This window comes from Martes martes (assembly GCF_963455335.1).
Source record: "Martes martes genome assembly, chromosome: 4".
Classification (NCBI taxonomy): domain Eukaryota; kingdom Metazoa; phylum Chordata; class Mammalia; order Carnivora; family Mustelidae; genus Martes; species Martes martes.
In genome coordinates this window covers 131935-159770 of record NC_137891.1, presented here as the reverse complement: position 1 = coordinate 159770, position 27836 = coordinate 131935, and the positions used below count along the sequence as shown (strand labels likewise).

Here is a 27836-nt window from a genome sequence, read left to right as displayed (position 1 = left end):
CTCTGCTTCTCTGTAGCTTCAGGAAGTGGCCACATGGACTTCCTTCCTCCCCTCTTCTTACCGTCCCATGATCTCATTCTCGCCACCATCCCTCCAAAGCCTACCTGGCCACACTGGTGCTAGCAAACACCCTAACTCAAAGTCCTGAGTGCAAGCCTCTGTCCACTGGGACCTCTGCCTTTACTCCCTCCCTCCCCCCTCGCTGGCTCTCCCCCTACGGGCCTCACCTGCACACCCACAGCCCTGGTCAAGACCTGCTTGTGGGCAGTTCTCGGACGGGGGTCCCACCTCCAGGCACCCTCCCCTGAAGGCCCCTCCCACTCCTCTGCGCTTCCAGGAAGCCCTCCGCAGCCTATGCCCAGCTAGAGGCCCCCTGCCCTGGCAGACCTGCTCTTCACCTCCGGCTCACATCCCCCTGGGCCCTCCACCTGCTGTTCCCTTTCTCAGCTCCAACCCCGCCCACTCCTCCCCACAGGCTTCTGAACAGAGTCTTCGTGTTCCCTCACCCCAGGGTCATCTATCCAGGCTCCCTTTGCTCACCCCTTTCTTCTCCCCCTCCCAATCCCCAGTTTTGCTCTATTTCCTGGGCTCGCTTCCCCTCCTCTACCAGCCTGAGAGGGTCCCACTATCCCGGCTGCGATTCCCGCAGTCTGCGGTCGCTCAGTCTCTCCGTGGCAACCACTTCGAGGTCCCATGCCCCGCCCCAGCTCTGCACGCAAGCGCCAGGATGCCCCTGTCTCTCTCCCCAACACCCATATCCAGCTACCGCCGCTCTGACCTCTTCGAAAACCCAGCAGCGCACAGAGCCCCAGCGTCCCCGGAGCGGCCGCACTGTCGGTAGTCGGGCACCTGCTTTCTGTCGTCCGGACCCCGGTTTTCTGTGAACCACCACCAACCCCCAAACGGTCCCTCCGTTTCCTTAAAAGGAGGCCTTCCTACGAGGAAGCGCCTCATCCCCGGAAGGGGCGCTCGCCCTACAGGAGAGCCAGTTACCTCGCAAGGAGTCTCCAGCCATGGAAAGGGGTCGTCACCAGGTCAAGAGGGGAGCCCCGCGACCCCACGCCCGGAGCGAGTCGCTCTGTAAAGTCCCTCAACCTCTGCGGGCCTCCTCGGCTGCTCAGGGGCGACGCTCGCCCACCGGGAGACTCCTGTGAGGTTCCGACTCCCCTCCGACCTCCCCTCGGGCGCCGCCCACACAAAGACCACGCGACGGGAGAGTGGGTTCCCGGCCAGAGAGCCGCCAGACGTCGGGCCATCTAGGCTCCGCGGGCCCCGCGTCATCCCAATGCGCCTGCGCAGAGGCCCCTGAGGCCGGAGGGGGCCGCAGGAGGAGTAATCCCGGCGTGCACCGCGCTCACGCCGCGCCGGAAGGTCGAGCGCGTCTCGGCCGCGCCCCGGAAGATAAGGAGGCTTTCCACCGCCCCGTCTCTTTTTCCGGCCGCGCTCGGCAGCAGGTAGGACGTGCGTGTGGCCTGGCGGCCCTGGCGCCATCCGTCGCCATCCGTCGCCATCCGTCGCCATCCGCCGCCCTGAGGCCCGCTAGGGACCCCGCCGGGACTCCCGAGAGAGCTGGGGCGCACGGCCAGGGATGGGGGCGCGGAGGGGTGGGACCTGGAGGGAGGATGCTGGGGAGCGGGGAACCTGAAGCCGGGGCGGCGGGGGTTCCTGGGCCGCTTGGGCGCTAACCGTGAGCCACCTCCAGATCGCCATGGGCCGTGTCATCCGTGGGCAGAGAAAGGGCGCCGGCTCGGTGTTCCGCGCGCACGTGAAGCACCGCAAGGGCGCCGCGCGTCTGCGCGCCGTGGACTTCGCCGAGCGGCACGGCTACATCAAGGGCATCGTGAAGGTGCGGGCAGCCCCTCTCCCCGGGCGGGTGGGGACGCGGGGAGTCTCGCGGGGACCCGCCGCTCACGCGCGCTCGGCCCGCAGGACATCATCCACGACCCGGGCCGCGGCGCACCCCTCGCCAAGGTGGTCTTCCGGGATCCGTACCGGTTTAAGAAGCGGACGGAGCTCTTCATCGCCGCCGAGGGCATCCACACGGGCCAGTTCGTGTACTGCGGCAAGAAGGGTGGGCTTCGCGGCGGCGCGGGGAACGGCGGGGGGCGGCGAGGGGCGCTGCGCCGGCCGCGGGCGCCGCCGGCTGACGCCGACCGGCGGACTCCTTGCAGCCCAGCTCAACATCGGCAACGTGCTCCCGGTGGGCACCATGCCCGAGGGCACCATCGTGTGCTGTCTGGAGGAGAAGCCCGGGGACCGGGGCAAGCTGGCCCGAGCCTCGGGGAACTATGCCACCGTCATCTCCCACAACCCGGAGACCAAGAAGACCCGCGTGAAGCTGCCCTCGGGCTCAAAGAAGGTCATTTCTTCAGCCAACAGAGCTGTGGTCGGTGAGTGCCGGCGGCTGCGGGGTGCTCGGCCGCGCGACGCTCGCGCCCGGCCAACCGCGAGACCCGGCCAGGGTCTGTGCAGTGGGCGCAGCAGTCTCGGTCTCTTCGCCGGCCGGGGCCGGTCGCGCAGGCCCGTCTGTGCCGCGGGGTGACGGGGGCCTGCCGGGTGCTGCTCCCACGTCCGCCGGCTGGTGGTCCCCGTGGGGGTGCGGCGGTCGTGAAGCGACCCAGTAAGTGTCTTAGGAAGGGATGAGACCTGGTTCGTGTTGCTCTTGCAGCAGCGCCTTTGAAGTGTGGCAAAGCAGGAACAACTTTTCTCGGGAAGGTTTTATTTTCTTATAAAGATTCGTTGCAGGGGCGCCTGGGGGGCCAGTTCTGCCTTTGGCTTAGGTGGTGATCCCAGAGTCAAGCTCCCTGCTTAGCGGGAGCTCAGCTTCTTCCTCTGTATCCCGCCCCACCCCCGCGTGCTCAGGCTCTCTGAGTGGAGTCTTATAGGTTGATTTGAGAAAGCGCTTGTGTGAGTTGGGTAGAGGAAGAGAATGTCCAAGCTGGTTCCCCGCTAGAGCCTACAACCCTGAGATCACCAGGGCCAAGAGCTGGATCCTCAGCTAGCGGATACGCCCAGGTACCCCCGCCAAGAAGCGCTCTTGAGCGGATGTTTACAAAACAAGCAGCACTGGTTGAGACCGGTGGCAGACTGAGTCCGCCTTCCTTTTGGTGCTTGGAAGTTAGAGTGATGTGCTTGCCAAGGCTGGGTGCAGTAGGGAGTCTTCCTGGAGAACCATAGGTGGAGGTAGCCATTGCCGATGGCGTGTGCAAGGGCCTGACTAGGCTGCGCAGCAGACTTGGATCTTGGGGTCGTCTGCTAGGCTGCTTGGTGGTGATTGGGAAGATGTTACGGAGATTCTGGGAGCCATGGGATGGTGTGAGTACAGTGAGAGGATGAGTCGTATGGGGGTGGGGGCACAGGTAAGGATGCTCTGCCTGATAGGGTCCGGAAGGTTAGGGAAGGTAGGGTGCACTTTCCTGAGGTGCCTGATCTTCCCAACAGGTGTGGTGGCTGGAGGCGGCCGCATTGACAAGCCCATTCTGAAGGCTGGCCGTGCCTACCACAAGTACAAGGCAAAGAGGAATTGCTGGCCACGTGTGCGGGGTGTGGCCATGAACGTGAGTAATCCAGAAATGGGTGGTTGAGGCAGGGATTGGGGACTGGGAGGCTAGATGGACAAGTCCTTCCTTGGAGCATCTCCCTTCTGTGACAAAGGGTGTGTAGTGTGAGGCTTTGGGTTGTGGTTGGTTGGCACAGGTCACTTGATCCTGCTTTTAACCACGTCCTGAGGTAGGTGGGTCCACACCCCTGTACTAATACCACCTTTCTCTTTGCAGCCTGTGGAGCATCCTTTTGGAGGTGGCAACCACCAGCACATTGGCAAACCTTCCACTATCCGCAGAGATGCCCCTGCTGGCCGCAAAGTGGGTCTTATTGCTGCCCGCCGGACTGGGCGTCTCCGGGGAACCAAGACTGTGCAGGAGAAGGAGAACTAGGGTTGAGGGGCTCAATAAAGCGTGTCCTTCTGCCACTAAATTGTGGTTGTCCATGGTTTCAGAGGGGAAAGAATCCTCAACAGGAGAACTGCCATGGAGCTTATAGTTTAGGAAAGAGAAAGATGCGGTTGGATGAACCAGTGAATAGTGAAAGTTTTGGAGAGAAGAGGTGGGGGTGCTGGGTATCTTCACACCTCGATTCCTGGAAAACACAGACACACACACGCCACCAGTGCAGGGAACAAGATCTCACTCAAATCTGCGTGAACTTGAGCACTTGGGGGATCTCTCTGGGTGAGGGTGTGGATGCTTCAGGATGAGAGTGGTGCTCCTGAAGCCATGGGTTGGAGAGCGGGAAAGCTGTCTTGCAGTGGGAGGACTGGAATAGTCCGGCTCGTTTCTCAACAAATGGACTTCCTGTTTGAGTCCCTGGTACCTTGTCCCAAACTTTGATAGGCTCATCAAAACTGGCAGAACCAGGGCAGATCTGTTGAGCCAGTGAGGCATAGAGATGGTAGTGGAGGTTCATTAGTGCCTCTGGACCAGGACGCTTGCTTCCCAGAGTCCCCTACCCCGGGGGTTCCCCTTGTGAGCCAATGCAGAAGCAGGGACAGCAGGCCACTGCCTAATGGAGACAAGGTTGGGGGACAGAGTAGGAAGCTGGCTGAGGTAGAATGCCCCTTGTACAGACTGCAGGTGGAAAGGTGGTGGACCTGGAGTTCCTGGGGACCACCTCACTGAGGCGGCCTTTCTGTGGCTGCTACAGGGCTCCTTGCTGTCAGGGTCAGCACTTGTCTCCAGCATGAACCTTGCCCCCAACTCTTGGGTTTTTGGTCTCCACTTGACCACCGACTACAGCTTAAGTGGTGAGGAAAAGCAGGAGGGGGAGATTTCCCTGTGAAGGGAAGAGGGCTGGGCTCGGTTCCCTGGACTGTAAGATAACATGCTGTTGTTTCACCCTCCTGGACACAGTGGTCTGGGACCTTGTCCAAGAGGTGGCCATCAGGGAGGGGTTGCTCCAGTAGCAGGCACCCAAGGAAGCCCCACCCCCATCCCGAGTGGACCTGGCTTCAGCGGGGGCTGGGTTGTGTGCCAAAACGTCACCGGTAAGCCTGGTGTCTGTCTCTCCTGGTGGTTGCATGGCTTCTCTACCCAGCTCCAAAGGAAAGGGCCTGGTTCTGTGTTGGCTGTAGGGCCTTCAGCCTCTCGCTACAGCGAGGTTCTCCAAATCACCAAGCCGCGCGCCCCCGTCTCGGTTCTGGAGTTTCGGGCTTATGGTTACAGACTGCCCCCGACTTAGGGCACCGCCTGTCGGTTCCTCCGGGAGGTTAGCTACGGAGACAAGGAGTCGGTTTCCTAGAGCGGCCAGAGTGTGTCTCCGGCTAGGACGCGGGGTGAGGGCGTCACTTCCGGTCGGTAGCGGTCGGCGCGGTGGGTGGGGCTAGTGCGGCCCGGCCGGGCGGCGGCTGGTCTGCGGCGCTGAGGTGAGTGTGGGCCGGGCGAGGGCGGTGGGGACCGCGAGGGCTCCCGGGCGCGGGCGGCCGGCCGTTCCCTGTAACCGCAGAGATGCCCCGGCCCCCGCCCCGCGGTGGGCAGTATCTCCCGCCCCGGCGTCCCTCGGGCGGGCCCCGTCCCCACTCTCGGAGCCCCTCGAAATGCCCCGTTCCCCGCCTCGGGGTTTCCCGATGGGCCGCAAGCCCCGACCCGTGCCGTCCCCCAGCCCGGAGTCTGCTGTCCGCCACTCTGGCCCGCGTTGTTCCTTGCCGCCCCTCCCCCCCCCGCCGCCCGAAGGTCCTCCTCCGCGGTCTGATGGCTCGGGGAACCCTGGGGTCTCTTCCTAGGTCGTCCCAAGGGGCTGCTTCTGGGGCCCTCCTGGCCTGCTGACTCGAGGCCCTTTCCCTTCCCGGCTGCTCTCCGCCGAGCGGACGGTCACCAGCTCTCCGGACTCACCGCAGCCCCCAGCGTGAGCCGGGCCTTGCCCTCGCTTCTGGGTGCAGGTTGTACTCCCCGCTCTTCCGCGGCCGCCGCCCCGCCCGGTTTCCCTCCGCACCTGGTCTCTGGCTTGGAGCGCTTAGTGCCCGGCAACGCCTGTGTCAGTCGTGCCCCCGCCCCGCGCGCCTCGCAGCTTCCGTGCTTCCTCTTGCCTTTAGCAGTTCCCGAAGTGCCAGTCCCACGGCGCCTGCCCCCAGCCCTTTTTCGCTTCTGATGCTCCACGGCCTTTCTCTCAGCAGCCAGACGTTTGTTTCTCTTCTCTAGAGGCCTTTATTCAAGTCTGACACTGAAGACTTTTTAAATAAAAAATGCACCTGTTTCTGTGCTTTGAAAGTACGTTAAACACACACACACACACACACACCAACTTTTAAAAGAAAACTTTAGTGGTGCCTGGGTGGCTCAGTGGGTTAAAGCCTCTGCTTTCGGCTCGGGTCATGATCCCAGGGTCCTGGGATCGAGTCCCAAATCCGGCCGCCTGCTTCCCCCTCTACCGCCCTGTGGTCTCTAGCTCTCTCTCTGTGTCTCGCAAATAAATCTTTAAAAAACCAAAACGGAATAAAAACGTGTGTGTGTGTGTGTTAAGTAATCTCTGTGGCCAGTGTCTGGCTGGAATTTACCATCACAAGGTCCAGAGTGACAGGATGTACCAACTGAGCTAGCCAGCCTCCCCACCCCCCGTCTTTTTTTGTAATGTAGGTTCCAGGCGAAAGTGGGACTTGAACTCACCGCCAGAAGATGGAGACTCATATTCTACTGACTGAACCAGCCCCCCCTCCCCCCCTTTTTAAAGAAAGCTGTTGCAGTGGAATTGCTCTTAGATAGATGCAGGGTCCCCAGTCCCATTTGGTTCCCTAAACAACCCTTACTTTTTTCTTTTTGAGATTTTATTTATTTATTCATTTGAGACAGAGAGAGAGACAGCCAGAGGGAACACAAGCAGGGGGGTGGGAGAGGGAGAAGCAGGCTCCCCGCTGAGCAGAGAGCCCAACTCGGGGCTCGATCCCAGAACCCTCAGATCATGACCTGAGCCAAAGGCAGAGGCTTAACCCACTGAGCCACCCAGGTGCCCTTTTCAGATTTTTAAAAAAGATTTTATTTACTAGAGGGGTGCCTGGGTGGTTCACTCGTGAAGTGTCTGCCTTCGGCTCAGGTCATAATCCTGGGGTCCTGGGATTGAGCCCTGCCTCCTTCTCCCTCTACCACTCCCCCTGCTTGTGTTCCCTCTTGTGTTCCCTGTATCTCTCTCTGTCAGATAAATAAATAAAATCTTTTTAAAAAATTAAAAGATTTTTATTTGAGAGAGAGCACAAGTGGGGGTGGGGCAGAGGGAGAAGCAACCTCCCCTCACTGAGCAGGGATCCCAGTGTGGGACTCGATCTCAGGACCCCAGGATCATGACCCGAGCTGAAGGCAGATGCTTAACTGACTGAGCCACCCAGGTGTCCCTTTGATTTCATTATCTGTGATTTCCCAAGTTGTCATGTGTTCATTTTTTTAAATAAATGGTCTTTTTTTTGTACTTTAAAACATTTTGTAGGTCCTTTTTTTATGTATTAAGTATGTTTGCAAGTATCTTTGATTCTACAGCTTGTCTTTTTAATGTGTCTTGTACAGAAATTTTTGGAGTAAAACAAGTGTTCCTTGACGTACTGTATTTTGCATGTTATTTTCTTATAACAGCCGTACATTTTGTTTTAAACATTTAGGTCTTCAGTGTCCTTAAAATATATTTTTGTGTGCCATAGAAGGCAGCAGTTGAATTTTACTTTCCTATGGAAAATCAGTTGTGTCGATACCATTTTGATTAGCATGCCGTTATGTCCTTGATAGATGCACCAATCTGTTCCTTGTTTTCTTTACCATGCTTAAACCTCACTTTTATTACCGTAGTCTTACGGTAAGTCTTGGTATGTGGTAGGGCATGCGTCTGCCTAACTTTAGTTCTCTTCTGGCCTGGCCTTAGTTAATCTTGGATCATTATTATGATATTGAGTCATTTTGGGCAGATTTCGTGTTTATGTCCTGTTGCAGTTTTGGTTGTACAGAATTAATAGATTTACCTGGGGAGAATTGACATTTTTATGACATTGAGTCTTTCTTTTTATGACCACTCTCTATTTCTCCATAGCTCTTTTAGACATCCTTTGATAAAGTTCTACTGTTTTGCCCCCAGGGTCTTGGACTGCACTCTGACAACTGTTGCTGCGTGTATGGTATGTAGAATTATGTCCCCTTTTTTGTTCTTAATAGTATTTCTTTTTCCATTTCTTTTCTGCCTCCCTCCATTGGACTTGCCAGATGTTTGTGTGTCTTATTAGCAGTTTGAAGATTATGTTTTGTTTCTTTAAATCAAGTATTCTTTATTTTCTTCCATTTTATCTTGAGTTACTTTTATTAGTCTGTGTCTAATTTCTTTATTTTTTTTTAAGATTTTATTTATTTATTTGAGAAGGAGAATTGGAGAGAGAGAGAGAGAGCATGAGGGGGGGAGGGTCAGAGGGAGAAGCAGACTCCCTGCTCAGCGGGGAGCCCGATGGGGGACTCGATCCTGGAACTCCAGGATCATGATCTGAGCTGAAGGCAGTTGCTTAACCAGCTGAGCCACCCAGGCGCCCCGTATCTAATTTCTTATTGAGTGTTTAGCTCACTTATTTTGGTCTCTCTTGTGTGAAGAATGCACATTTGTCCTTCAGTAGCCTCTTTCCATCTCTGTGTTATTCTTGGGGAGGTACTTTTCTTTTTCTTTTTTTTTTTTTTAAGATTTTATTTATTTGAGAGAAAGCACATATGAGCGGGGAGAAGGGCAGAGGCAGAGGGGGAAGCAGGCTCCCTGCTGAGCAGGAGCCCGATGTGGGGCTCAAACCCAGGACTCTGGGATCATGACCTGATCCGAAGGCAGATGCTTACCTGACTGAGCTCCCCAAGGCCCCTGAGGTGGTCCTTTTTAATCATATATTTCCAGCATAACAGCAGTGGTCAGAGAATGTTTTGCCAGATGGTGTCAATCTTTGGAATTGTTGCCTGGTGTGTGGTGTTTTTTAATAGTTTTGAATATATATCTTGAAATCTCTATGTTTCAAGCAACTATTTTGTACTCGTTCACTTGTGTCTGAGGGGGGTGTGCTGGGATCCGTCATCCCAGGGGGGCTTTGCCGGTTGCTCTTTGCTCCTCCCATTAGCATCGGCTTTCCGTGTTCCCAGTGTCTTGGTGGACACACACTTGTCTGCAGTTACAGCTTCTGGGTGGGCTTCCCTTTTACTAATATGTGTTATTCATTTTCTTTTAAGATTTTATTTATTTGACAGAGAGAGAGAGATCACAAGTAGGCAGAGAGGCAGGCAGAGAGAGAGGGGGAAGCAGGCTCCCCGCGGAGCAGAGAGCCCGATGCAGGGCTCGATCCCAGGACTCTGAGATCATGACTTGAGCCGAAGGCAGAGGCTTTAACCCACTGAGCCACCCAGACGCTTGTCTTATATTCAGCCTTTCTGTGTTACTTTATTTTACATTATGCAGGTGCATTTTGTGTGTATCTGTTAGAGAATCTTGTGCTTCTAGTAGGTGAGTTTAATTCTTTTATTTCTAACCATTATTATCAGTCACTTGAACTTGTTTCTACTAATGTATTTTTTACCATCTATACTTTGATTTTGTTTTGTACCTTCTGTTGATTTTTTTTTTAAACTTCCTTTTGTCCTCAACACTTAACCAGTTGTCTTTATTCTTGCATATAAAGTGAATGAGTATTGCCGTTTTCCTCTGGAATGAGACTGCTTGGTGTGTCAGAAAGGTTGAGGGGAACAGATGACCTGAGGATTTATCCCTGCAGGTGTCCCTACAGTGGGGGAGGGTCGGGCAGGGCAGCCCCAGGCAGGGAGCAGAGTCTGCCTAGGAGACCCGCTGTACCCTGATGGGGATGAGTGTGGCTCTGAAGCTGCCCACAGGAGGGGCAGGCTGGGCCACCATGTGTTCCTCTCTCTTCCCTCAGCACCAGTGTGACTCACACTGGGAAGCCCAGGGTACCAGGTGATGGCGGCTTTGCACTTGTCTGCCCTGCCCCAGGTGAGCATCCGATTTCCCTGAGATCTCCACAGAGGGCTTCCCTGCCTGCTCTGTCTTCGCAGACACTGTCAGGCGTCTTGGTCTCGGGTATCGAGCAGAGGATGGGTGACCCTGGGACCCCCTCCGCCAGCCCTCGGAGTTGCTGGCTTAGTGACCAGGGACTCGGGTCGCTCCCCTGGCCTGTACCGGGGGACCATGCCTGTAGTCACCGCTGTCTGCTGTTGCTGGCGTGCTTCTGCTGTTCCGGCCTGGGCCTGCACCTGGGCCTGCAGCAGCCCCTGTCATTCCAGGCTGAGGTGACCTTTGAGGACGTGGCCGTGCTTTTCTCCCGGGAGGAGTGGGGTCGTCTGGGCCCTGCTCAGAGGGGCCTCTATAGGGACGTGATGCTGGAGACCTACAGGAATCTGGTCTCCCTGGGTAAGTCCCCTCGCTAGGCTGCTCCTGGTCAGGGAACAGCTCTGGGTGCTGATGATTCAGCAGGGGCTGGGCTGGGGACGTCATCCTCTGGTCCTAGGCAGACCTGGTTTGTGCAGATGAGAGGCCAAGTGGGGCTGGGTCAGTGCTTCTCTCCTCTTTGCTCCCAGACAAGACTTGCCTCCCTGCCGCAGGCACAAGATGGACTCCTCCATAGAGGGACTGCACATCTCCAGGTGGAGAGAGTCCCCGGGCTCGTGTTCCCTGTGCTTGGATCTCAGATCTCATCTTCATGACCATCCCCAACCCTCCAGAGTGTCCAGACTTCCCGTCACCCCACTTTGCCTGTGCTTCTCCTTGCTGCCCCAGTTGTAGATGAGACACGCTCAGTACAGCCCTGCACCCTCGGCACCAACTCTGGGCCCCGTTTTCTTCCCAGGAGCTGGACCTGCAGGTCCCAAGCCCGGGGTGATCACACAGTTGGAACGAGGGGAGGAGCCGTGGGTCCTGGACGCCCAGGGCGCCGAGGGGAAAGAGCGACCGAGAGTCAGTGTCTCAGGTGCGTGAGGGGGGCCGCTTCCCCAGCAGTTGCTGAACCAGCATTTGTTGGGATCCGAGGTACGTGCTGAGTGACTTAGGTATGTAGAACAAGGTGCGTCAGGGCAGCGTGGCGACCCTGGGGATGGCGCGTGCGGAAGTGCAGGTCCCCTCTGTCAGCTCGGGTGCCTCGGTGTGGAGATTCTCGAGTTGAGTCTTCTGGGAAGGTGAGAGGGGGCCTTGCTGGTCAGAGGAGAAGAGGGACGCCATGGAGCCCTGCCCTTCAGAGCCATGCCCTGTGGGGAGGGTCACACGGGACCGCAGTGAGGCAGACCATTGCTTCATTCTCCTTTTCTAAATGATCCACTTGGCACTTGTGAACCGTTACAAGGAAGAGAGACTGTCTCCTCACGCGCATGCCAGCGTGTCCTGTGGTGTGCCCGCTGTCCCCTCCCTGGTGCTGTCTGTTCCACACCTGTAGACGAAGGTCGCTTCTTGTCAGGAGTGCGGCGGTCCCGTGTGTTCTGCTGTCGCCTCCTTTTCACTCAGCGAGTGTCCGTGTTTATACACGAGTCTCAGTTGCTACTTTGGCTGGAAGTGCCCGTGGGAAGGGTGCTCTCCGGTGTCATTGCTGTGGACAGCCCTGATAAGCTTTATTTTGCACGTCTTGATGATGTCCTAGGAAGCAACCACTGGCTAAAGAACTCTAATTTCTCTTTTGTAAATTTGTTTAGTCGAATATCAATTCTTAGAGAACCAGGATAAATCCTGTTTATGACTCGGTGAATTTTTGTAAAAACCATCTTCCAGATCAAGATGCAGAACACTTCTGTTTGCCTGGGAACCCACTGGACCTCCCTCTGTCATTTCCCGTTGCTCCTCACAGGGTCCTTCTCTCTGACATTGGGAGGCCACTCTGCCCCTTAGCTCTGTGTCTGGTCTCATTCGGGGCGTCTGAAGTTGTGAGGGCTCCCGTGTTGTACAGAGAGTGTTCTGTTTCATTGCTGTACAGTGTTCTATCATGAATGTGCCACGTTACTTTCCGTTCTTGTTAGTATTTGGTTGTCCCCATCTGGGGATAGCCGTACACGTTCCTCTTCCTCACGGAGAACGCTCTTCTGGTGGTACATTCCCGCAGGTGGGGTTGATGTGTGAATGTCTAGTCGGGAAGTAAGAATTGGAGGCTTGAGGGTATCAGGAAGCATTCTGCATGGCATCTTGAGTTTAAGGGGCTGGTGATTAACTGGGTTGCCTCTCAGGCCTCCGACGAAAGCCCAGAGAATGGGTTCAGCCTGCTAGGGAGAGCTGAGGGTCTTGGTGTGTCCCTTGTCCGTGGTTGGCACAACGTTGGTCCTCTGCTGCTGAGGAAACAGCTGGTTTTCCTTCCGTGGACTCTGGGTGGATTAGCGGCTGTTAGTGGCTTTAGGCTCACTTCTTTGTCCGTCACACGTCCTCCATTACTTTCAGGGCCCCTCTGGTCTCGTGGTGGTGCGAAGCTTCCATCTTCTGCCCTTTTCTAGTGAGGACCGGTGTCCTACAGTCCCACTTAAGCAGACAGACTTGGTCAGCTCTGGGTTGAAGTACTTGGACCCCTGCAAGATGGCAGCCTTGGGCAGAGTCCGTAAGCCTCTGAGCTACAGGCTGTCATCTCTGCAAGGTGTTGTGACTTCGGCGGTGACGGAATTGGTACTGTACAGGTAGTCGGCAGCATCTTCGTTTTTTTTCCTTCTCAAGTCCGAACGGGTGGTCCTAAGATGTTTTGTTCATTGTTCCAGGTCAGGGGACCAGGACTGAATACCAGGAGTTGTCTTCAGGGGAGATGCTTGATGGGGAAGAGTTGGATCCACTCCAGAAGGCTCTTCCCCAGGGACCTGATCCTGGAGAGACCCAGGCATGTGTCTGGGAGCCAGAGGAGAGCCTGGACAAGCTTGTAGAGCAGAGAGGCCTGAGGCCAGTCACACTGGCCAACGAGGAGAACATCCAGGAGTCTGGGGGAAGCCTCAGGTTTCAGCCAAGCCCTGTCTCTGATCAGAGACCTCACAAATGTGATATATGTGAACAAAGTTTTGAACAGAGATCATACCTCAATAACCATAAACGTGTACACAGGTCAAAAAAGACAAATATAGTTCATGATTCTGGGGAATTCTTCAGTGCAAATTTAGTTGTTAGAGACGATCAGAAAATTCCTCTTGGGAAAAAATTGCATTATTGCGGTTACTGTGGGAAAGCCTTTAGGTACAGTGCTAACCTTGTCAAACACCAGCGGCTTCATAGTGAAGAGAAGCCCTACAAGTGTGACGAGTGTGGGAAAGCTTTCAGTCAGAGCTGCGAGTTCATCAATCACCGAAGGATGCACTCTGGGGAGATCCCCTACCGATGCGGTGAGTGTGGGAAGACATTCAACCAGAGGCCCAACCTCATGAAACATCAGAGGATTCACACCGGGGAAAAGCCCTATAAGTGTGGTGATTGTGGGAAACACTTCAGCGCTTATTCTTCCCTTATTTATCACCAGAGAATCCACACTGGAGAGAAACCCTATAAGTGTAACGACTGTGGGAAAGCCTTCAGTGACGGCTCAATCCTTATCCGACATCGTCGGACCCACACTGGGGAGAAGCCATTTGAATGTAAAGAATGTGGCAAAGGTTTTACTCAAAGTTCTAACCTTATCCAACATCAAAGAATTCACACTGGGGAGAAACCCTATAAATGCAACGAATGTGAGAAAGCCTTCATCCAAAAAACCAAACTTGTCGAACATCAGAGAAGCCACACTGGCGAGAAGCCCTACGAATGTAATGACTGTGGCAAAGTGTTCAGCCAGAGCACACACCTTATCCAGCACCAGAGGATCCACACAGGAGAGAAGCCGTACAAGTGCAGTGAGTGTGGGAAGGCCTTCCACAACAGTTCCAGACTCATCCACCACCAAAGGTCGCACCACGGAGAGAAGCCGTACAAGTGCAGCGACTGCAAGAAGGCGTTTAGCCAGGGCACGTACCTCGTCCAGCACCGGAGGATCCACACGGGCGAGAAGCCCTACAAGTGCAGCAAGTGTGGGAAGGCCTTCCGGCACAGTTCCAACATGTGCCAGCACCAGAGGATCCACCTCCGCGAGGACTTCGCGCGCTGACCGCGGAGGGGGCCCATGAGTTCCGCCGTGCGTGGCCTCCGTACAGCCCGACCCTTTATTTATTGTCCACACGGTGTTGTTACGGACGAGGGACGTTTCTAATTAAAAACAAACAAACAGTTTTCCTAAACCAAAAGCAGTGCATGTTCATTTTGGAGAAACAGAGAGGTAAGGAAAACATAGTTCTCCCCGCGTAGATAATCTGTCACTGGTGACTTGGTATAAGCTTCCTTGCACACGTTGTTGAGAGCACACAGGCTCTCAGCGTCGCTGCTTCCTCAATCCTGGAGAACTCACGCTGGGAAGAAGTCTGCGCATTCACATATTTTTACATATTATAAGTTTAAAAGATTAACAGTCATACTTTTCTGTGTCTTTATAATACAGTGGATAATTGCCATTTTTACTGTAAAATATATACAACATAAAATTTACTATTTAACCACTTTTAGGTATGTAGTTCAGTGGCGTTAAGTACATTCACAGTGTTGTGTAACCATCACCACTGTCTTATTTGCAACAGAAAGTCTGTGCTCATTAAACGGTAACTTTCCTTTTCCTCTTTTTCTCACAGCCGCTGACAACCTCTATTCTATTTTCTGTCTGTGAATTTGTCTATTTCTCATAAGTGGAGTAATACATTATCTCCCCTTTATAGCTGGCTTCTGTAACTTTGCATAATGTCCTTGGGGTTCATCCGTTTGGTAGCCTGTATCAGAATGTCGTTCTTTTTTAGGGCCGAAAAAAATGACCTTGTTTGTAGACACCGTGTTTTTTTTGTTTTGTTTTGTCATGTTTTGTTTATCCACTCATCTGTTGATGGACACTTGGGTGTTTCTGCCTTTTGGCTCTTGTACTTACTGCTGCTGTGAGTGGGTGTACAAGTATCTTTTTGGATCCTTTCTGGGGTCAAGGGAGAGAGTGCAGGAGCAGTGCTTGGGGGGCTGGGGCAGAGGAAGGAGGAGAGAGAATCTTAAGCAGGGTCCACATCCAGCGCAGCGCCTGATGTGGGGCTCAGTCTCACGACCCCAAGATCATGATCTGAGCTGAATTCAAGAGTTGCTTAACCAGCTGAGCCAGCTAGGTGCCCCTTGGATCCTTTCAGTACTTCTGGGTCTAATTCTGGGAGTGGAATTGCTGGGTCAGGGTAACTCTACATTTAACTTTTTGAGGAACGGGCAGACTTTTCCACAGTAGTTCTACCATTTTACATTCCCACCAGCAATGAATAGAGGGTTCTAATTTCCCTACGTTCTTGGCAACACTTGTTATTTTCCATTTTTTAAAAAATAATACCTGTTCTAATGCGTGTAAAGTGGTATATCGTGGTGGTTTTGGTTTGCGTTTTCCCTGATAACTAATGATGTTGAGCATCTTTTCAGGCATTTATAGACGTTTGTATATCTTCTTTGCAGAAATGTCTGTCCAATTCCTTTGCCCATTTTTGAATTGGGTTTTTTTTTTTTTAAAGTGTTGAGGTGTAGAAGTTCTTTGTATATTTTGCATAGTAATCCCTTATCAGATATATGATTTTTGAATATTTACTCTCAATCTGTGAATTCTGTCTACTCTCTTGTTTATGTCCTTTGATGCACAAAAGTTTTTCATTTTTATGAAGTTGAGTTTATTTTTTCTTTTGTTGCCTGTGCTTTGGGCATCATAGCCAAGAAATCATTGCTAAATCTAAGGTTAGGAAGATTTGTCCCTATGTTTTTTCCTGAGTTTTATAGCTTTAGGTCTTAGGTTTTGGTCGTTGATCCATTTTAAGCTAATGTTTGTGTATTGTATGAGGGTCCAACTTCTTTTGCATCCAATTTTCCCTACAACATTTTTTGAAAAGACTGTTTTCTCCATTGACTAGTATAGGGACACCTCAGAGATATTGTGTGTTTAGTTCCAGATCACTGTGATAAAGCAGATATCTCAGTAAAGCAAGTCATTAATTTCTGGATTCTCCGTTCATATAGAAGTTACATTTACAATACAGTGTATTAAGTGTGCAGTAGCGTTAAGTCTAAGAAAACTGTACAAACCTTAACGTAAACACTTCATTTTTTTGAAGATTTTATTTATTTGAGAGAGAGAAAGCGCACAAGCAGGGGGAGGGGCAGAGGGAGAAGCAGGGTCCCCGCTGAGCAGGGAGCCTAAGTGGGACTTGATCCCTGGGATCATGACCTGAGCCAAAGGCAGCTGATTAACCAACTGAGCCACCCTCGCACCCGCTAAACATTTTATTTCTAAAAAATGCTACCCATCGTCTAAGCTTTCAACAAGTCATAATCACTGATCACACAGACTTATAGCAAATATAATAATGAAAAAGTTTGAAATACTGAGAGAATTACCAAAATGTGACAGACACAAAGTGAGTAAGTGCTGTTGGGAAAATAGTGCCAATAGACTTGCTCAACATAGGGTCACCACCCGTCTTCAGTTTGTAAGAGACACAGTAAAGCAAAGCACAATAAAAGGAGGTATGCCTGTACTGGCCCAGGCTGCCAAAAAATACAGACTGGGTGGCTTAAAAAACAAATATATCAGAACAAATCTGTCTCTCATAGTTTTGGAAGCCAAGTCCGAGATCAAGGGTTAGGCCGATTCAGCCTTAGTGAGGGTTCTCTTCTTAGCAGAAATACAGTTGCCTTCTCACTGTGTCCTCACACGGTAGAGAAGATCTCAGACGACTTTTCCTTTCCCAAGGGCACCAGCCCTATTAGATGAGGCCCCACCTACACGATCTCACTGAACCTTTATCACCTGTTAACAGTCCCTATCTCCAAATACAGGCACACTGGGTTAGACTCTCAGCATAATGAATGGTGGGGTGTGTGTGGGTGGGAAACAGTTCATAAATGGTGTTTACACCTTTTTCTAAAATCACTTGACCATATATATAGGGGTTTCTTTCTGGGTTCTGTTCTGTTCATCTACATGCCTATCCTTATGCCAGCGCCATGCTGTCATTTACTGTAGTTTTATAGGAAGTGTAGGAATCAGGGAGGGAGTCCTTCAACTTTGTTCTTTTTCAAGATTATTTTGGCTATTTGGGTTCCCTGTCTGGGATTCCATATGAATTTTAGGATGGTATTTTTCTATTTCTGCAAAATCACAGCTTTTGTTAGGGATTGCATTGGATCTGTAGATCAGTTAGGGTGGTGGTGTCATATTAATCCTGTCAAGTCTTTGGAAAGCATGGGATGTATTTTCATTTGTTTACATGTTCTTTTTTTTGTTTGTTTGTTTAATAGTGATCATTTCTGGTTTTCAGTGTACAAGTTCTTTGCCTCTTTGATTAAATTTATTCCTAAGTATTGTATTTATTGTAATGCTATTGAGAATGGAATTGTTTTCTTAATCTCTTTTTTTGGATTATTTTTTATTTTTATTTTAAAAAAGCTTTTATTTATTTATTTTGAAGATTTTTATTTATTTATTTGACAGAAATGGTGAGATAGGGAACACAAGCAGGGGGAGCGGGAAAGGGAGAAGCAGGCTCCCTGCTCTGCGATTGATGGGGGGCTCAATCCCAGGATGCTGGGATCATGACCCGAGCCAAAGGCAGACGTTTAACCCACTGAGCCACCCAGTGCCCCTGGATTGTTCATTATCAATGTATAGAAATGCAACTAATTTTTATGTCTTGATTTTGTATATTGCTAGTTTGCTGAATTAGTTTGTTTCTAAGATTTTGTTTTTTTGTTTTTGGTGTGTGCAGTCTTCAGGGTCTCCTCGTAGAATATCATGTCATCTGTGAACAGAGATAGTTTACTTCTTTTCCAACTTGGGTGCCTTGTACTTATTTTCTTTGTCTAATTGCTCTGGCTAGAATTTCGAGTACTTTGTTGAATAGACGTAGCAAAAATGAGCATCCTTTACTTTTTCCTGATCTTAAAGCCTTCAGTCTTTACCATTATCTATTACATTAGGTTTTTCTATATCATTTTCATTATGCTGAGGAAATTTCCTTTTATTTCTGGTTTGTTGAATGCTTTTTTTTTTTTAAAGATTTTATTTATTTATTTATTTGACAGACAGAGATCACAAGTAGGCAAAGAGGCAGGCAGAGAGAGAGGGGGAAGCAGGCTCCTAGCTGAGCAGAGAGCCCAATGTGGGGCTCGATCCCAGGATCCCAGGATCATGACCTGAGCTGAAGGCAGAGGCTTTAACCCACTGAGCCACCCAGGCGCCCCTATTGAGTGCTTTTTTTTTTTTAATTGAGTGCTTTTATCAAGAAACTGAAGTTGTTTTGTTTTTAAAGATTTTATTTATTTATTTGACAGAAAGCACAAGCAGGGGGAGCAACAGGCAAAGGGAGAGGGGGATGCAAGCTTCCCGATGAGCGGGGAGCCCAACATGGGGCTTGATCCCGGCAACCTGGGGTCACGACCTGAGCCAAAGTCAGATGCTTAACTGACTGAGCCACCCAGATGCCCTTTAATGTATGCTTTTAAAGATGTAGGTTCCCTTTTTTGCACTGCTTTCACAACATCCCGTAAGCTTTGGTGTGTTGTTTTTGTTTCCATTTGTCGTTAGGTATTTTCTACATTCCCTTGTAATTTCTTCTTTGGCCCGTTTATTGTTTAAGACCTTGGTTTAATTTTCCAGTTTTTCTTCTGTAATTGATTTCTAGTTTTATTCTATGTGATTGGAAAAGACCATTTATGATTTTAATCTTTTAAAATATATTACAAGGGCACCTGGGTGGCTCAGTTGGTTAAGTGTCTCTGCCTTTTTTTTTTTTTTTTAAGATTTTATTTATTTGAGAGTGAGAGGGAGTATGAGTGGAGAGTGGCAGAGGGAGAGGCAGGCTCCCCACTGAGCAGGGAGTCTGATATGGAGCTCGATCCCAGGACTCTGGGATCATGACTTGAGCTGAAGGCAGAGGCTTAACTGACTGAGCTACTCAGGTGCCACAAGTGTCTGACTCTTTATTTTGGCTCAGGTCATGATCTCAGGGTCATGAGATTAAGCCCTACCCTGGGCTCCACACCGGGCATGGAGCTTGAGATTCTCTTCCTCCCCTCCCTCTGCCCTTTCCCTCCTGCTTGCTCTCTCTAAAAATAAAATAGAATAAAATAAGATACATTATTACTTGCTTTTAGACTATTTAGTATGATCTGGAAAATGCTCCATGTGCATTTGAGAAGAGTATGTATTCTGCTGTTGGGTGGAATGTCCTATACCCGTTAGGCCTAATTGGTTTTAATGTCCTTCAGGCCCTCTTTCCTTGTTGATTTCCTGTCTGGCTCTATCTGTTATTTCAAGCAGAGTGTTGAAGCCTCCTATCCTTACCGTAGAACTTTTTCTTCCCCTTTCAAATCTATCATCTTTGCTTTATTTTGGGATTCTACCGTTCGGTGTGTATGTGTTTATATTTTCTTGCTATATTGAAGCTTTTATCAATCTATAATTTCCTTCTTTCTCTCTAACCTTGTTTTGTTTCAGCTGGTCTCTTGTGTCTGATAATATTGGAGCCACTTCGACTCTCTTCTAGTTACTATGCATGAAATACATTTTTTCATCCTTTCAACCTCTTTGTTCCTTATATCTAAGGTGAGTCTCATAGACTGCATGGAGTTGGATCCTGATTATTTAAAATCCAACCTGCCAGTCTCTACCTTTAATAGGATAGTTTAATCCATTTATATTTTATATGATTACTGATGAAAGATTTACTTCTGTCATCTGTCTTATGTATGTCTTTTTTTTTGTTGTTGTTCCTCAATTTCTCTGTTACTGCCTATTTTTTGTAATTGTGTGTGTGTGTTTGTAGTATACCATTCTAATTCCTTTCTTTCCTTTTCTGTACATCTGTATGTTTTTAGTTATTTTCCTTGTGGTTACTGAGGGGATCATATTAACATCGTAAGCTTATAACAACCTAATTTGAACAATACTGACGTAATTTTGATAGTATAAATATCCTGCTATTGTCACAGAGCACACCTTTATCTGTTTAATGTCTGCTAACACAGACATATGATTATTGTTTTATGCATTTGAATAGTAAATCATGTAGGGAGAATTAGAAACCCTAACAAAAGTAAAGTAATACTACCTATTTAGTTACTTTTATTAGTGTTCTTTATTTTTTCTTATGGCTTTGAATCACTTTCATAACGTCCTTTCATTTCAGCCCGGGGGACTCCCTTCAGCATTTTTTGTAGAGCAGGTCTGCTGATAATGAACTCTGTCAGCTTTTCTTTATATGAAAGGGTCTTAATTTCACTTTCATTCTTGAAGGGTAGTTTTGCTGGATATTGAATTCTTGGTTGACTGTGTTTTTCCTTTCAGACTTACCAATGTGCCCTCCTGCTACCTCGTGGCTTCCATGGTTTGTGAAGAGAAATCAGCCGCTAGTCCCTTTGTGCATGTGGAATTGTTTCTCTGCTGCTGCTTTCATTTTTATTGTCGTTGGGTTTTGACAGTTTGACCACAATCTCAGTGTGAATCTCTCTTTGATCATCCTGTTGGAGTTTAGTGAGTTTCCTGGACGGGCGTATTCACGTCTCTTCAGATTTCAGAAGTCCTAGCCATTATTTCTTCAAATACCTTTTTTGCTCCTTTCTTTCCTTTCCTTCTTGGAATCGTATGATACATATGTTGGTACTTTTTATGGTGTTCCGTAGGTTTATTGCATCTGTTCATTTTTCTTCATTATTTTTTTCCTGCTCCTCATACTGGATAATTTCACTTGTCCTATCTTCAAGTTCATTAATCCTTTCTTCTGCTTGTTCAAATCTTTGAGCTGCTATAGTGAGTGTTTTTCATTTTAGTTATTGTACTTCCAGCTCCAGAATTTCTGTTTGGTTCCCTTTTTTATAAGTTTTGTCTCTTTATTAATATTCTCATTTTGTTTATATGTCATTTTCTTGATTTCCTTTAGTTTTTTGTCCATGGCTTCTTTTTGGTCATTCAACATATTTAAGGCCATTAATGTAACAACTTTGACTAATAAATCCCGTGTCTGGACTTCTCCAGGAATGGTTTCTTTTCCCTTTTTCTTTCTTTCCTCCTTCCTTCCTTCCTTTCAATTTTATTCATTTATTTGGTAGACAGAGCACAGGCAGCGGGAGCAGCAGGCAGAGGAAGAGGGAGAAGCAGACTCTTTGCTGAGCAGGGAGCCCGATGCCAGGCTTGATCCTAGCACCCTGGAATCATGGCCTGAGCCACAGTCAGATTCTTAGGCAGTTGAGCCACCTGGGCACCCCTCCAAGGAATGGTCTCCATCAAGTTATTTTTACCCTGCTAATGGGCCATACTTTCCACTTTCTTTGTATATTTTGTAATATTTTTGGTTGAGAACTAGATGTTTTGAGTGTTGCGTGTGGTGACTCTGGAATTCGAATCCTCCTACTCCTCAGAGATTTGCTGAATCTTACTTGTCGATGGCTGGAGGCATCTGTGACGTTTTTCAGTTTTTCAAAGTTTGTATTCTTCAGTGTGTGTCGTCTTTGCAGTTTGTGTTCCACTGTGTGGTCATCCAGCGCCCTGAAGCAGATTTCGTTGAGTGTCTGTCTCCGACAAAGAGAAGAAACAAGTATCTCTTTAATCCTCTGCCCCTCCCCAGAAACCGTCAGTAGTTAAAATGATGGCAGATAAACCTGGGCTAGCATCACAGTGATCAAAATACATGAGGACAAGGCCTGTATGCGACCTGGCTGCAGCCAGTCGTGCCGGGAATGTAGGCTGCTGTCCACGGGCTGCACGCCATGCGGTAGGGGATGGGCATGTAGGTGCGGTGCTAGACGTGGAAGTTTGCTGACGTTTACTACCTTCTTCATCACACTCACTCCTGGAAGCTGCAAGTAAGTGTTTGACTAGTTACAGTTCCCAAATAGTTCCCTCAGACAGCTCCTCCCGGCCAAGCAGCTGTTCAGCTGGAGGGATGGGTTCCTGCATGACATTACTCTATGACGACTGCCTTTGTGACAGCAACACAATTCTATCTAAGCCTATAAAATGGACATATGTTAGTGACTAAATTTTAGGTGTTAACCTTTCTATTTATTTTTATTTTTTAAAAGATTTTATTTGTTTATTTATTTGACATCACAAGTAGGCAGAGAAGCAGGCAGAGAGAGAGAGAGAGAGAAAGAGAGAGGAGGAAGAAGCAGGCTCCCTGCTGAGCAGAGAGCCGGATGCGGGACTTGATCCCAGGACCCTGGGATCATGACCTGAGCCGAAGGCAGAGGCTTTAACCCACTCAGCGACCCAGGTGCCCTGGTCTTATTCTTTTTAAATGATGTCTTTAGAATACATTCTTAGGACCAGGATAATTTTTTTTAAAAAGGTTTTATTCATTTGAAAGAGACAGAGCATAAGCAGAGGGAGAGGGAGAAGCAGGCTTCCCACTGAGCAGGGAGCTCAACATGGGGCTCGATCCCAGGGCCTGGGATCATGACCTGAGCCGAAGGCAGACGCTTAACCAACTGAGCCACCCAGGTCCCCCAGGAACAGGAAAAAGTTTTTAAAGGACATTGATGTAAATGCTTTCCAGAGTGGTTGTACCCAATATTGTACCCAACAGATGATGTCATCAGCAGTGAATCATTGGAAACATTCACCTTCCATGTCAGGATGCAAAGTTGAGCGGAGCACAGTCTGAGTCCCACACAACCTCCCTGTACTGAGTCTTGTAATTTTCGCCTCTGCTTGCTAATTAAATGGGCATGACTCTGGCTGGTATTGCGTTCGACTGGTTACTCGGGAAACTTGCATTTCTCTGTGTTGGTTTCAGTGGGAGCCGTCCTCCACGTGCTCGGCCTTATCGCTCACTGCTAATGGCCCTGATACTTGCTCGCTGGGTGGTTTGTTAGGGACTGCTGCTCTGGGGGTCCCTTCCTCCTACTGGCATGGGTGTCCCTACAGCCAGTGGCACTCCCGAGGGATTGTGGCCTTGAAAGGAGCCCTAAAGCCCCAGGTGAGAGGGCGAGGGGGCAGGGAGGCGTGGTGGGCAGTGCAGTCGGAAGGAGCATATGTAATGGAAACACCTGGAAAAAAATATGCTGGTGGTTTTCATGGCGCAAAACTAGAGAACATGGTTTTACAAGTTTTCTTGGCTGTTTGGTTTTGGCTGAAGAGGCCTGGCACCATCCATTGGTGACACACTTTCACAGGGGACAAGTGCCGAGCCCATCTAAGGATTGGAGGGAGCACTAGCAAAGGGTTCTCAGCTGGACAGTCTGGGTGTCTGGTGGATTAACTCCTTGCTGCTGTCCTCTTGCCGCCTCGGCTGAGCCGTCAGCCTGCGGTGACAGAGGGCCTTTGGGAGCCATGTCATCTCAGCCCACAGGGGACTGTTAGGAATTGTTAATAGTTGTGGGCAGTAACCAGTCAGGAGATGAACTACTGGTGTCGGAGTATCAGACAGCTGAGGCCTGTTAGGGGAGCCTTGAGTCAGCACCTCTGGGTAAAATAGGACACCGCTTACCCCCAAAGTCATGGTAAGGCCGGGTAAGATCGTGCTCACAGCGGGTGGTACCCATGCCCGCATCCTTGTGGCTGCACAGGACACACCCCTGAAGCAGAGGGACCCAGGCAGAGCCTCCGATCTGAGCCAGAGCGTCCCAGAGCTGGATCTCTCCGTAAGGGCTGTCCCACTCCTGTTCTTAGGGGCTGGGCCAGTCTACACATGCCCCCTGGGGCTGGTGTCCTCTAGGCTGTCCTAGAGTCCCTGCTGGAGGAGCTGTGTGGGCTTTCGTGCCGAGGAGGGAGTGGGTCCTTGCTCAGGGCCAGCTCTGCCCTGCCTAGCCTGTTTCCTGCATGGCTCGTGTGACCGTGGGCTGAGCTGCTCCGGGATCCCTTGGGGCTGGGGAGCATTTCTGTCTCCTTGTGGTGAGCGAGCAGCTCCCCTGGCCTGTTGGTCTCTGCGTGGCCCCTGCCTCCCATGACAGCTGCGCCTGTTCGGAGTCGTACTAACTTCCAGCACACAGACCACACAGAACTGAATGCGGGGCTGGTCTCCCTGTAGGTTTCACTTCATTTTCGCAGCAGCTCTGTGATGTCAATGGTGACATTCTCATCTAGAGATCAGAAGCTGAGGCTGAGGAAGGTGATTGGACCAAGGTCACGGAGCAGTTGGAGCTGGGCCTGGGATCTGACACCCTCTTCACCGCTTGTGCAGAAAGGATTATCCTGACTCCAGGGGAGGGACGGCCTTTGTCCCAGGCTTCGGGGCAGCTGGAGTGTCCTGCCTGAGTGTTTACTCGGCTGGAGCCAGGAGCTCTGCCGGAACAGCAGGCAGGGCCTTCTGGCCGCGTGGGATCTACTGAGCCTGTGCAGAGGCTGGAGACTGGGTCAGCCATGAGGGTGGCCATCTGCGTCCGTGTCACCAAACCCCAAGAACTCTGAGGCTTCCCTTGTTGGCAGTACTCTGTGCACACTGTCACGTATCAGAGGCAGGGCAGTAATGCCGTCCGTGACTTTACGGAAGGCCCCCGTTTTTTGCTTTTCCTGGATTCTGCCCCCATGCAATCCCTTGTCTGAGTTCATCTGTGGTATTCCCTGTAATACACTGTGACCAGGTGTATATCAGGTTTCAAGGCAAGTTCGAGGAGTCCTAGCAGCAAATTATTGAACTTGGGAATCCCCAAATTCGTGACTGGTGTCAGAGGGGAGGGCAGTCTTGGGGCCCCTATACCCCACCTGCTTTCTCAGCTCAGGGACTTTGATGCATGAAAGCATGTGTTCCCCAAACTCACGCAGGTGGGGCAGCGCTACTCCCACCCCCATCCCGGAATTTTCTTCAGCCCTAGAGCAAGCCCGTCTCCTGCAAAGGACCCTTGTGGGCCTGTCCTCTAGGAGTGCTCATGCCTCCCTCAGGGCCGTCTCTGGTCCGCGTGGCACCTCAGTCTGGGTCCTGCTCTGCAGGTGTCTTTCTCCAGAGAAGTGATGGGTCCTCACGTGTCCCGTGCTTGGCGCAGCTGGGCTGGACCGTACTAGCAGCGACACACGAAGGCACCTTCGTAGCTCTGTGTTGCTGGGTACCCTTTGCTAATGGATCGGGAGGTGGAATGTTTTTGTTTGAAACGGGCACACTGCAGCCGTTTGCAGGCTCTCCTCACTGTGCTTCCCTTTACTGGGAACCGCCGGCGCATGTCCTCTGGCCACTGCTTTGTCGTAGATCCTTACGGCAGAGTTCCTGATCTCCCTTCGCCCACCAATAGGTGTTCTAGTCATTCCTTTTTTATTGGACAATGTCAGATCATACATAGTACACAGAAATAAAACTCTGGGTGTTTTCTAACTTACAGAAAATTTGAGAACTAAGTGTCAAATTCTTGGTAGCAGTAAGGAAAAATAAGAGAAGGATTGAAATGCATACAATGTAAAGACTTCTAAATAAAAATTAAAAGGTCCAAAATAAGCATGGAATGTTGCTGCCCAGTCAGAGGTGGGCAGTAACGGCTGAGAAGGCTATTAACAGAGTGAAGGGAGGGGGACCTGGGTGGCTCAGTGGGTTAAAGCCTCTGCCTTCCGCTCAGGTCATGATCTCAGGGTCCTGGGATCGAGCCCCGCATCGGGCTCTCTGCTCAGCGGGGAGCCTGCTTCCCCCTCTCTCTCTGCCTGCCTCTCTGCCTGCTTGTGATCTCTGTCTGTCAAATAAATAAATACAATCTTTAAAACAAAACAACAACAAAAACAGGGTGAAAGGATCCCAAAGGTCATTTTAGTGCCTGATGCCACTTCCAAAAATGCAGACTGCCCATACGTTCCAGCAGTTTCTGTGCTACGTCCTGATCCTTGGAGGGGTGAGTGACAAAAATGCATGGCCCAGGGATCCTCCCCAGGGAGAAGGGCACTGAAGCTCACCTCCCAGCTCCATGGACACCTGAGCCTGTACACTCAGCGACGAATGGGTCAGGGTCAGTCAGCAGGAAGAAAAGGCGGAGTGGTAGTAGGTACACTTCTTTTAAGAAGGTCGAAAAGCGAACTATGCATTTTGCAGATTTCCCCGGAAACCCTATATTTGGTGCATTTAGCAATCCAGAATGACTTGTACCGTATCACGTACTTTGTCCTGTGGCACATGTGGCGTTTTTCCAAACAAGTGTTTCTGTACATTGTGTTTACCTGAACTCTTACTCCCATGTTGACTAGAACGTGACTATTTCTTACTGTGACTCTCCGCAGGGTTAGGAATTGCGCCCCGAGTAGTGGTGGGCTCTGAGGGGCAGCCGCTGAGCCAGACGCCAGCTACAGACTCCGCCGGCCAGGGGTGGCAGCTTGCCCGTGGGCCAGTGACTTCGGCTACTGCCTACACCTAACACCTGAGGACCTGAGGGACGTAGCCCCTCTGCCTCGCCCCAGCCTGGACAGCATCTCCTTGGAGGCTCAGCCGTCTCGGGAGGAGCGTCTCCGCGAGTTCATCTCCCCTCTAGCATCTCCTTAGTGATCCCAAGTCCTGTCTGCTTGTTGCTTTAGCGCCAATGTCGTCGACTCCCTTCAGCAGGAGCCCGTCTCCTCTCTGCAGTACACCTGCTGCCTCGGCTCCCAGAGCTTCTCCTGTGACGATGGCGCCTCCCACCTGCATCACGGAGAGGGGAGAACGAGTGTCTACGTGCGTCAGTGTGCCGCCGCGGCCCTAAGGGTCACAGTCCTTCATTTCTCCCGAGAAGCTGTTTTCAAGAGAGAGGAAAAAAGTTAAAAATTATGAATAAACTAGAGATGTCTGGGTGGCTCAGTCCTTAGGCATCTGCCTTTGGCTCGGGTCATGATCCCCGGGTCCCAGGATCAAGCCCCGCATCAGGCTCCCTGCTCAGCGGGGAGCCTGTTTCTCCCTGTCCCCCTGCTTGTGTTCCCTCTCTCGCTGCCTCTGTCAAATAAATAAAATGTTTTTTAGAAATTATGAAGGGACGTCTGGGTGGCTCAGTGGGTTAAAGCCTCTGCCTTCGGCTCAGGTCATGATCCCAGAGTCCTGGGATTGAGCCCCGCATCAGGCTCTCTGCTCAGCGGGGGGCCTGCTTCTCCCCCTCTCTCTGCCTGCCTCTCTGCCTGCTTGTGATCTCTGTCAAATAAATAAAATCTTTAAAAAAATTATGAAAAAAATTATGAATGAGGGTGTCTGGGTGGCTCAGTGGGTTAAGCCTCTGCTTTCAGCTCAGGTCATGATCTCAGGGTCCTGGGATCAAGCCCTGCATCGGTCTCTCTGCTCAGTGGGGAGCCTGCTTCCCTCTCTCTCTCTCTGCCTACTTGTGATCTGTCAAATAAATAAAATCCTTAAAAAATTATGAATAAACCAGATGCATTACAGTATATGAAAATGGATACTAGACACTTTTGCAATCAGGAGTAAAAAATAAAAAACCCTCAAATATAGGAATGGAAATTTCAGATAATAAAAAAGCAATCTGAATTTGATAATTTTAGGTTTTAAAAATATGTACCAAAGAACTGTCTTTTGAGTAACACAGTGGCTATGAGGTCTGGGCTCTGAGTGCAGAGCTCCCCTCCAACCCACACAGGGAGGGTCCGGAGGCCCCAGACATCCCACGATCTCCGGGGCATAAGGTCTGTAAGTCATAAGGCTAGGTTTTGAGGCAAAGATCCATTTCTGAGTTGAATTTTCACTTAGGACATTCCTTCTGATCTGGAATAAAGTTCAGACGCCAGCTGAAGCATTTTCTGAGTTCACATCATTGCTCCCCAACTCATCCTTAGGCTGTTTCCTTTGTTCGCACACAAGTGGCTGCACACACGTAGGGTTTCCAGCCGTATCGCGGTGATACTTGGCAGCAATCTCTTCCTCCACACA

At 50.4% G+C, this 27836-nt stretch overlaps 2 protein-coding genes across 4 annotated transcripts; both read left to right on the top strand.

The window, feature by feature from the left end:
- Positions 1-1248: 1248 nt before the first annotated feature.
- RPL8 (ribosomal protein L8) lies at positions 1249-3973 on the top strand. Its single transcript, XM_080802080.1, has 6 exons — positions 1249-1454; positions 1703-1846; positions 1930-2071; positions 2172-2390; positions 3442-3557; positions 3777-3973. The coding sequence occupies exons 2-6, from the start codon at positions 1709-1711 to the stop codon at positions 3933-3935; spliced, it is 774 nt and encodes a 257-aa protein (XP_080658206.1). The 5' UTR covers positions 1249-1454; positions 1703-1708; the 3' UTR covers positions 3936-3973.
- A 1390-nt stretch (positions 3974-5363) lies between these two features.
- On the top strand, positions 5364-27111 carry ZNF34 (zinc finger protein 34). Of its 3 annotated transcripts, XM_080801078.1 has the most exons (8): positions 5364-5419; positions 5777-5935; positions 7234-7369; positions 8104-8143; positions 9917-9990; positions 10281-10407; positions 10844-10963; positions 12717-14836. In XM_080801078.1, exons 5-8 carry the CDS (start codon positions 9958-9960, stop codon positions 14078-14080), a joined length of 1644 nt encoding a protein of 547 aa, XP_080657204.1. In that variant the 5' UTR covers positions 5364-5419; positions 5777-5935; positions 7234-7369; positions 8104-8143; positions 9917-9957; the 3' UTR covers positions 14081-14836. The 3 variants fall into 3 exon arrangements, 1 of the variants encoding a protein (XP_080657204.1); XR_013966694.1 differs by lacking the exons at positions 5364-5419; positions 5777-5935; positions 7234-7369 and adding an exon at positions 26216-27111 and having other exon boundaries at positions 8099-8143; positions 10847-10963; positions 12717-14248; XR_013966695.1 differs by lacking the exons at positions 5364-5419; positions 5777-5935; positions 7234-7369; positions 8104-8143 and adding an exon at positions 26216-27111 and having other exon boundaries at positions 9534-9990; positions 12717-14248.
- Positions 27112-27836: the final 725 nt, after the last annotated feature.

What these genes read in the sequence shown, in the direction of transcription:
- RPL8 (XM_080802080.1), top strand. Translation starts at nt 1,709, where the DNA reads ATGGGCCGTGTCATCCGTGGGCAGAGAAAGGGCGCCGGCTCGGTGTTC. An exon ending in ACATCAAGGGCATCGTGAAG is followed by an intron (nt 1,847 to 1,929) that starts GTGCGGGCAGCC and finishes CTCGGCCCGCAG; the next exon opens with GACATCATCCACGACCCGGG. An exon ending in TGCGGGGTGTGGCCATGAAC is followed by an intron (nt 3,558 to 3,776) that starts GTGAGTAATCCA and finishes TTCTCTTTGCAG; the next exon opens with CCTGTGGAGCATCCTTTTGG.
- ZNF34 (XM_080801078.1), top strand. Translation starts at nt 9,958, where the DNA reads ATGGCGGCTTTGCACTTGTCTGCCCTGCCCCAG. An exon ending in ACTTGTCTGCCCTGCCCCAG is followed by an intron (nt 9,991 to 10,280) that starts GTGAGCATCCGA and finishes CTGTCATTCCAG; the next exon opens with GCTGAGGTGACCTTTGAGGA. An exon ending in CAGGAATCTGGTCTCCCTGG is followed by an intron (nt 10,408 to 10,843) that starts GTAAGTCCCCTC and finishes TTTTCTTCCCAG; the next exon opens with GAGCTGGACCTGCAGGTCCC.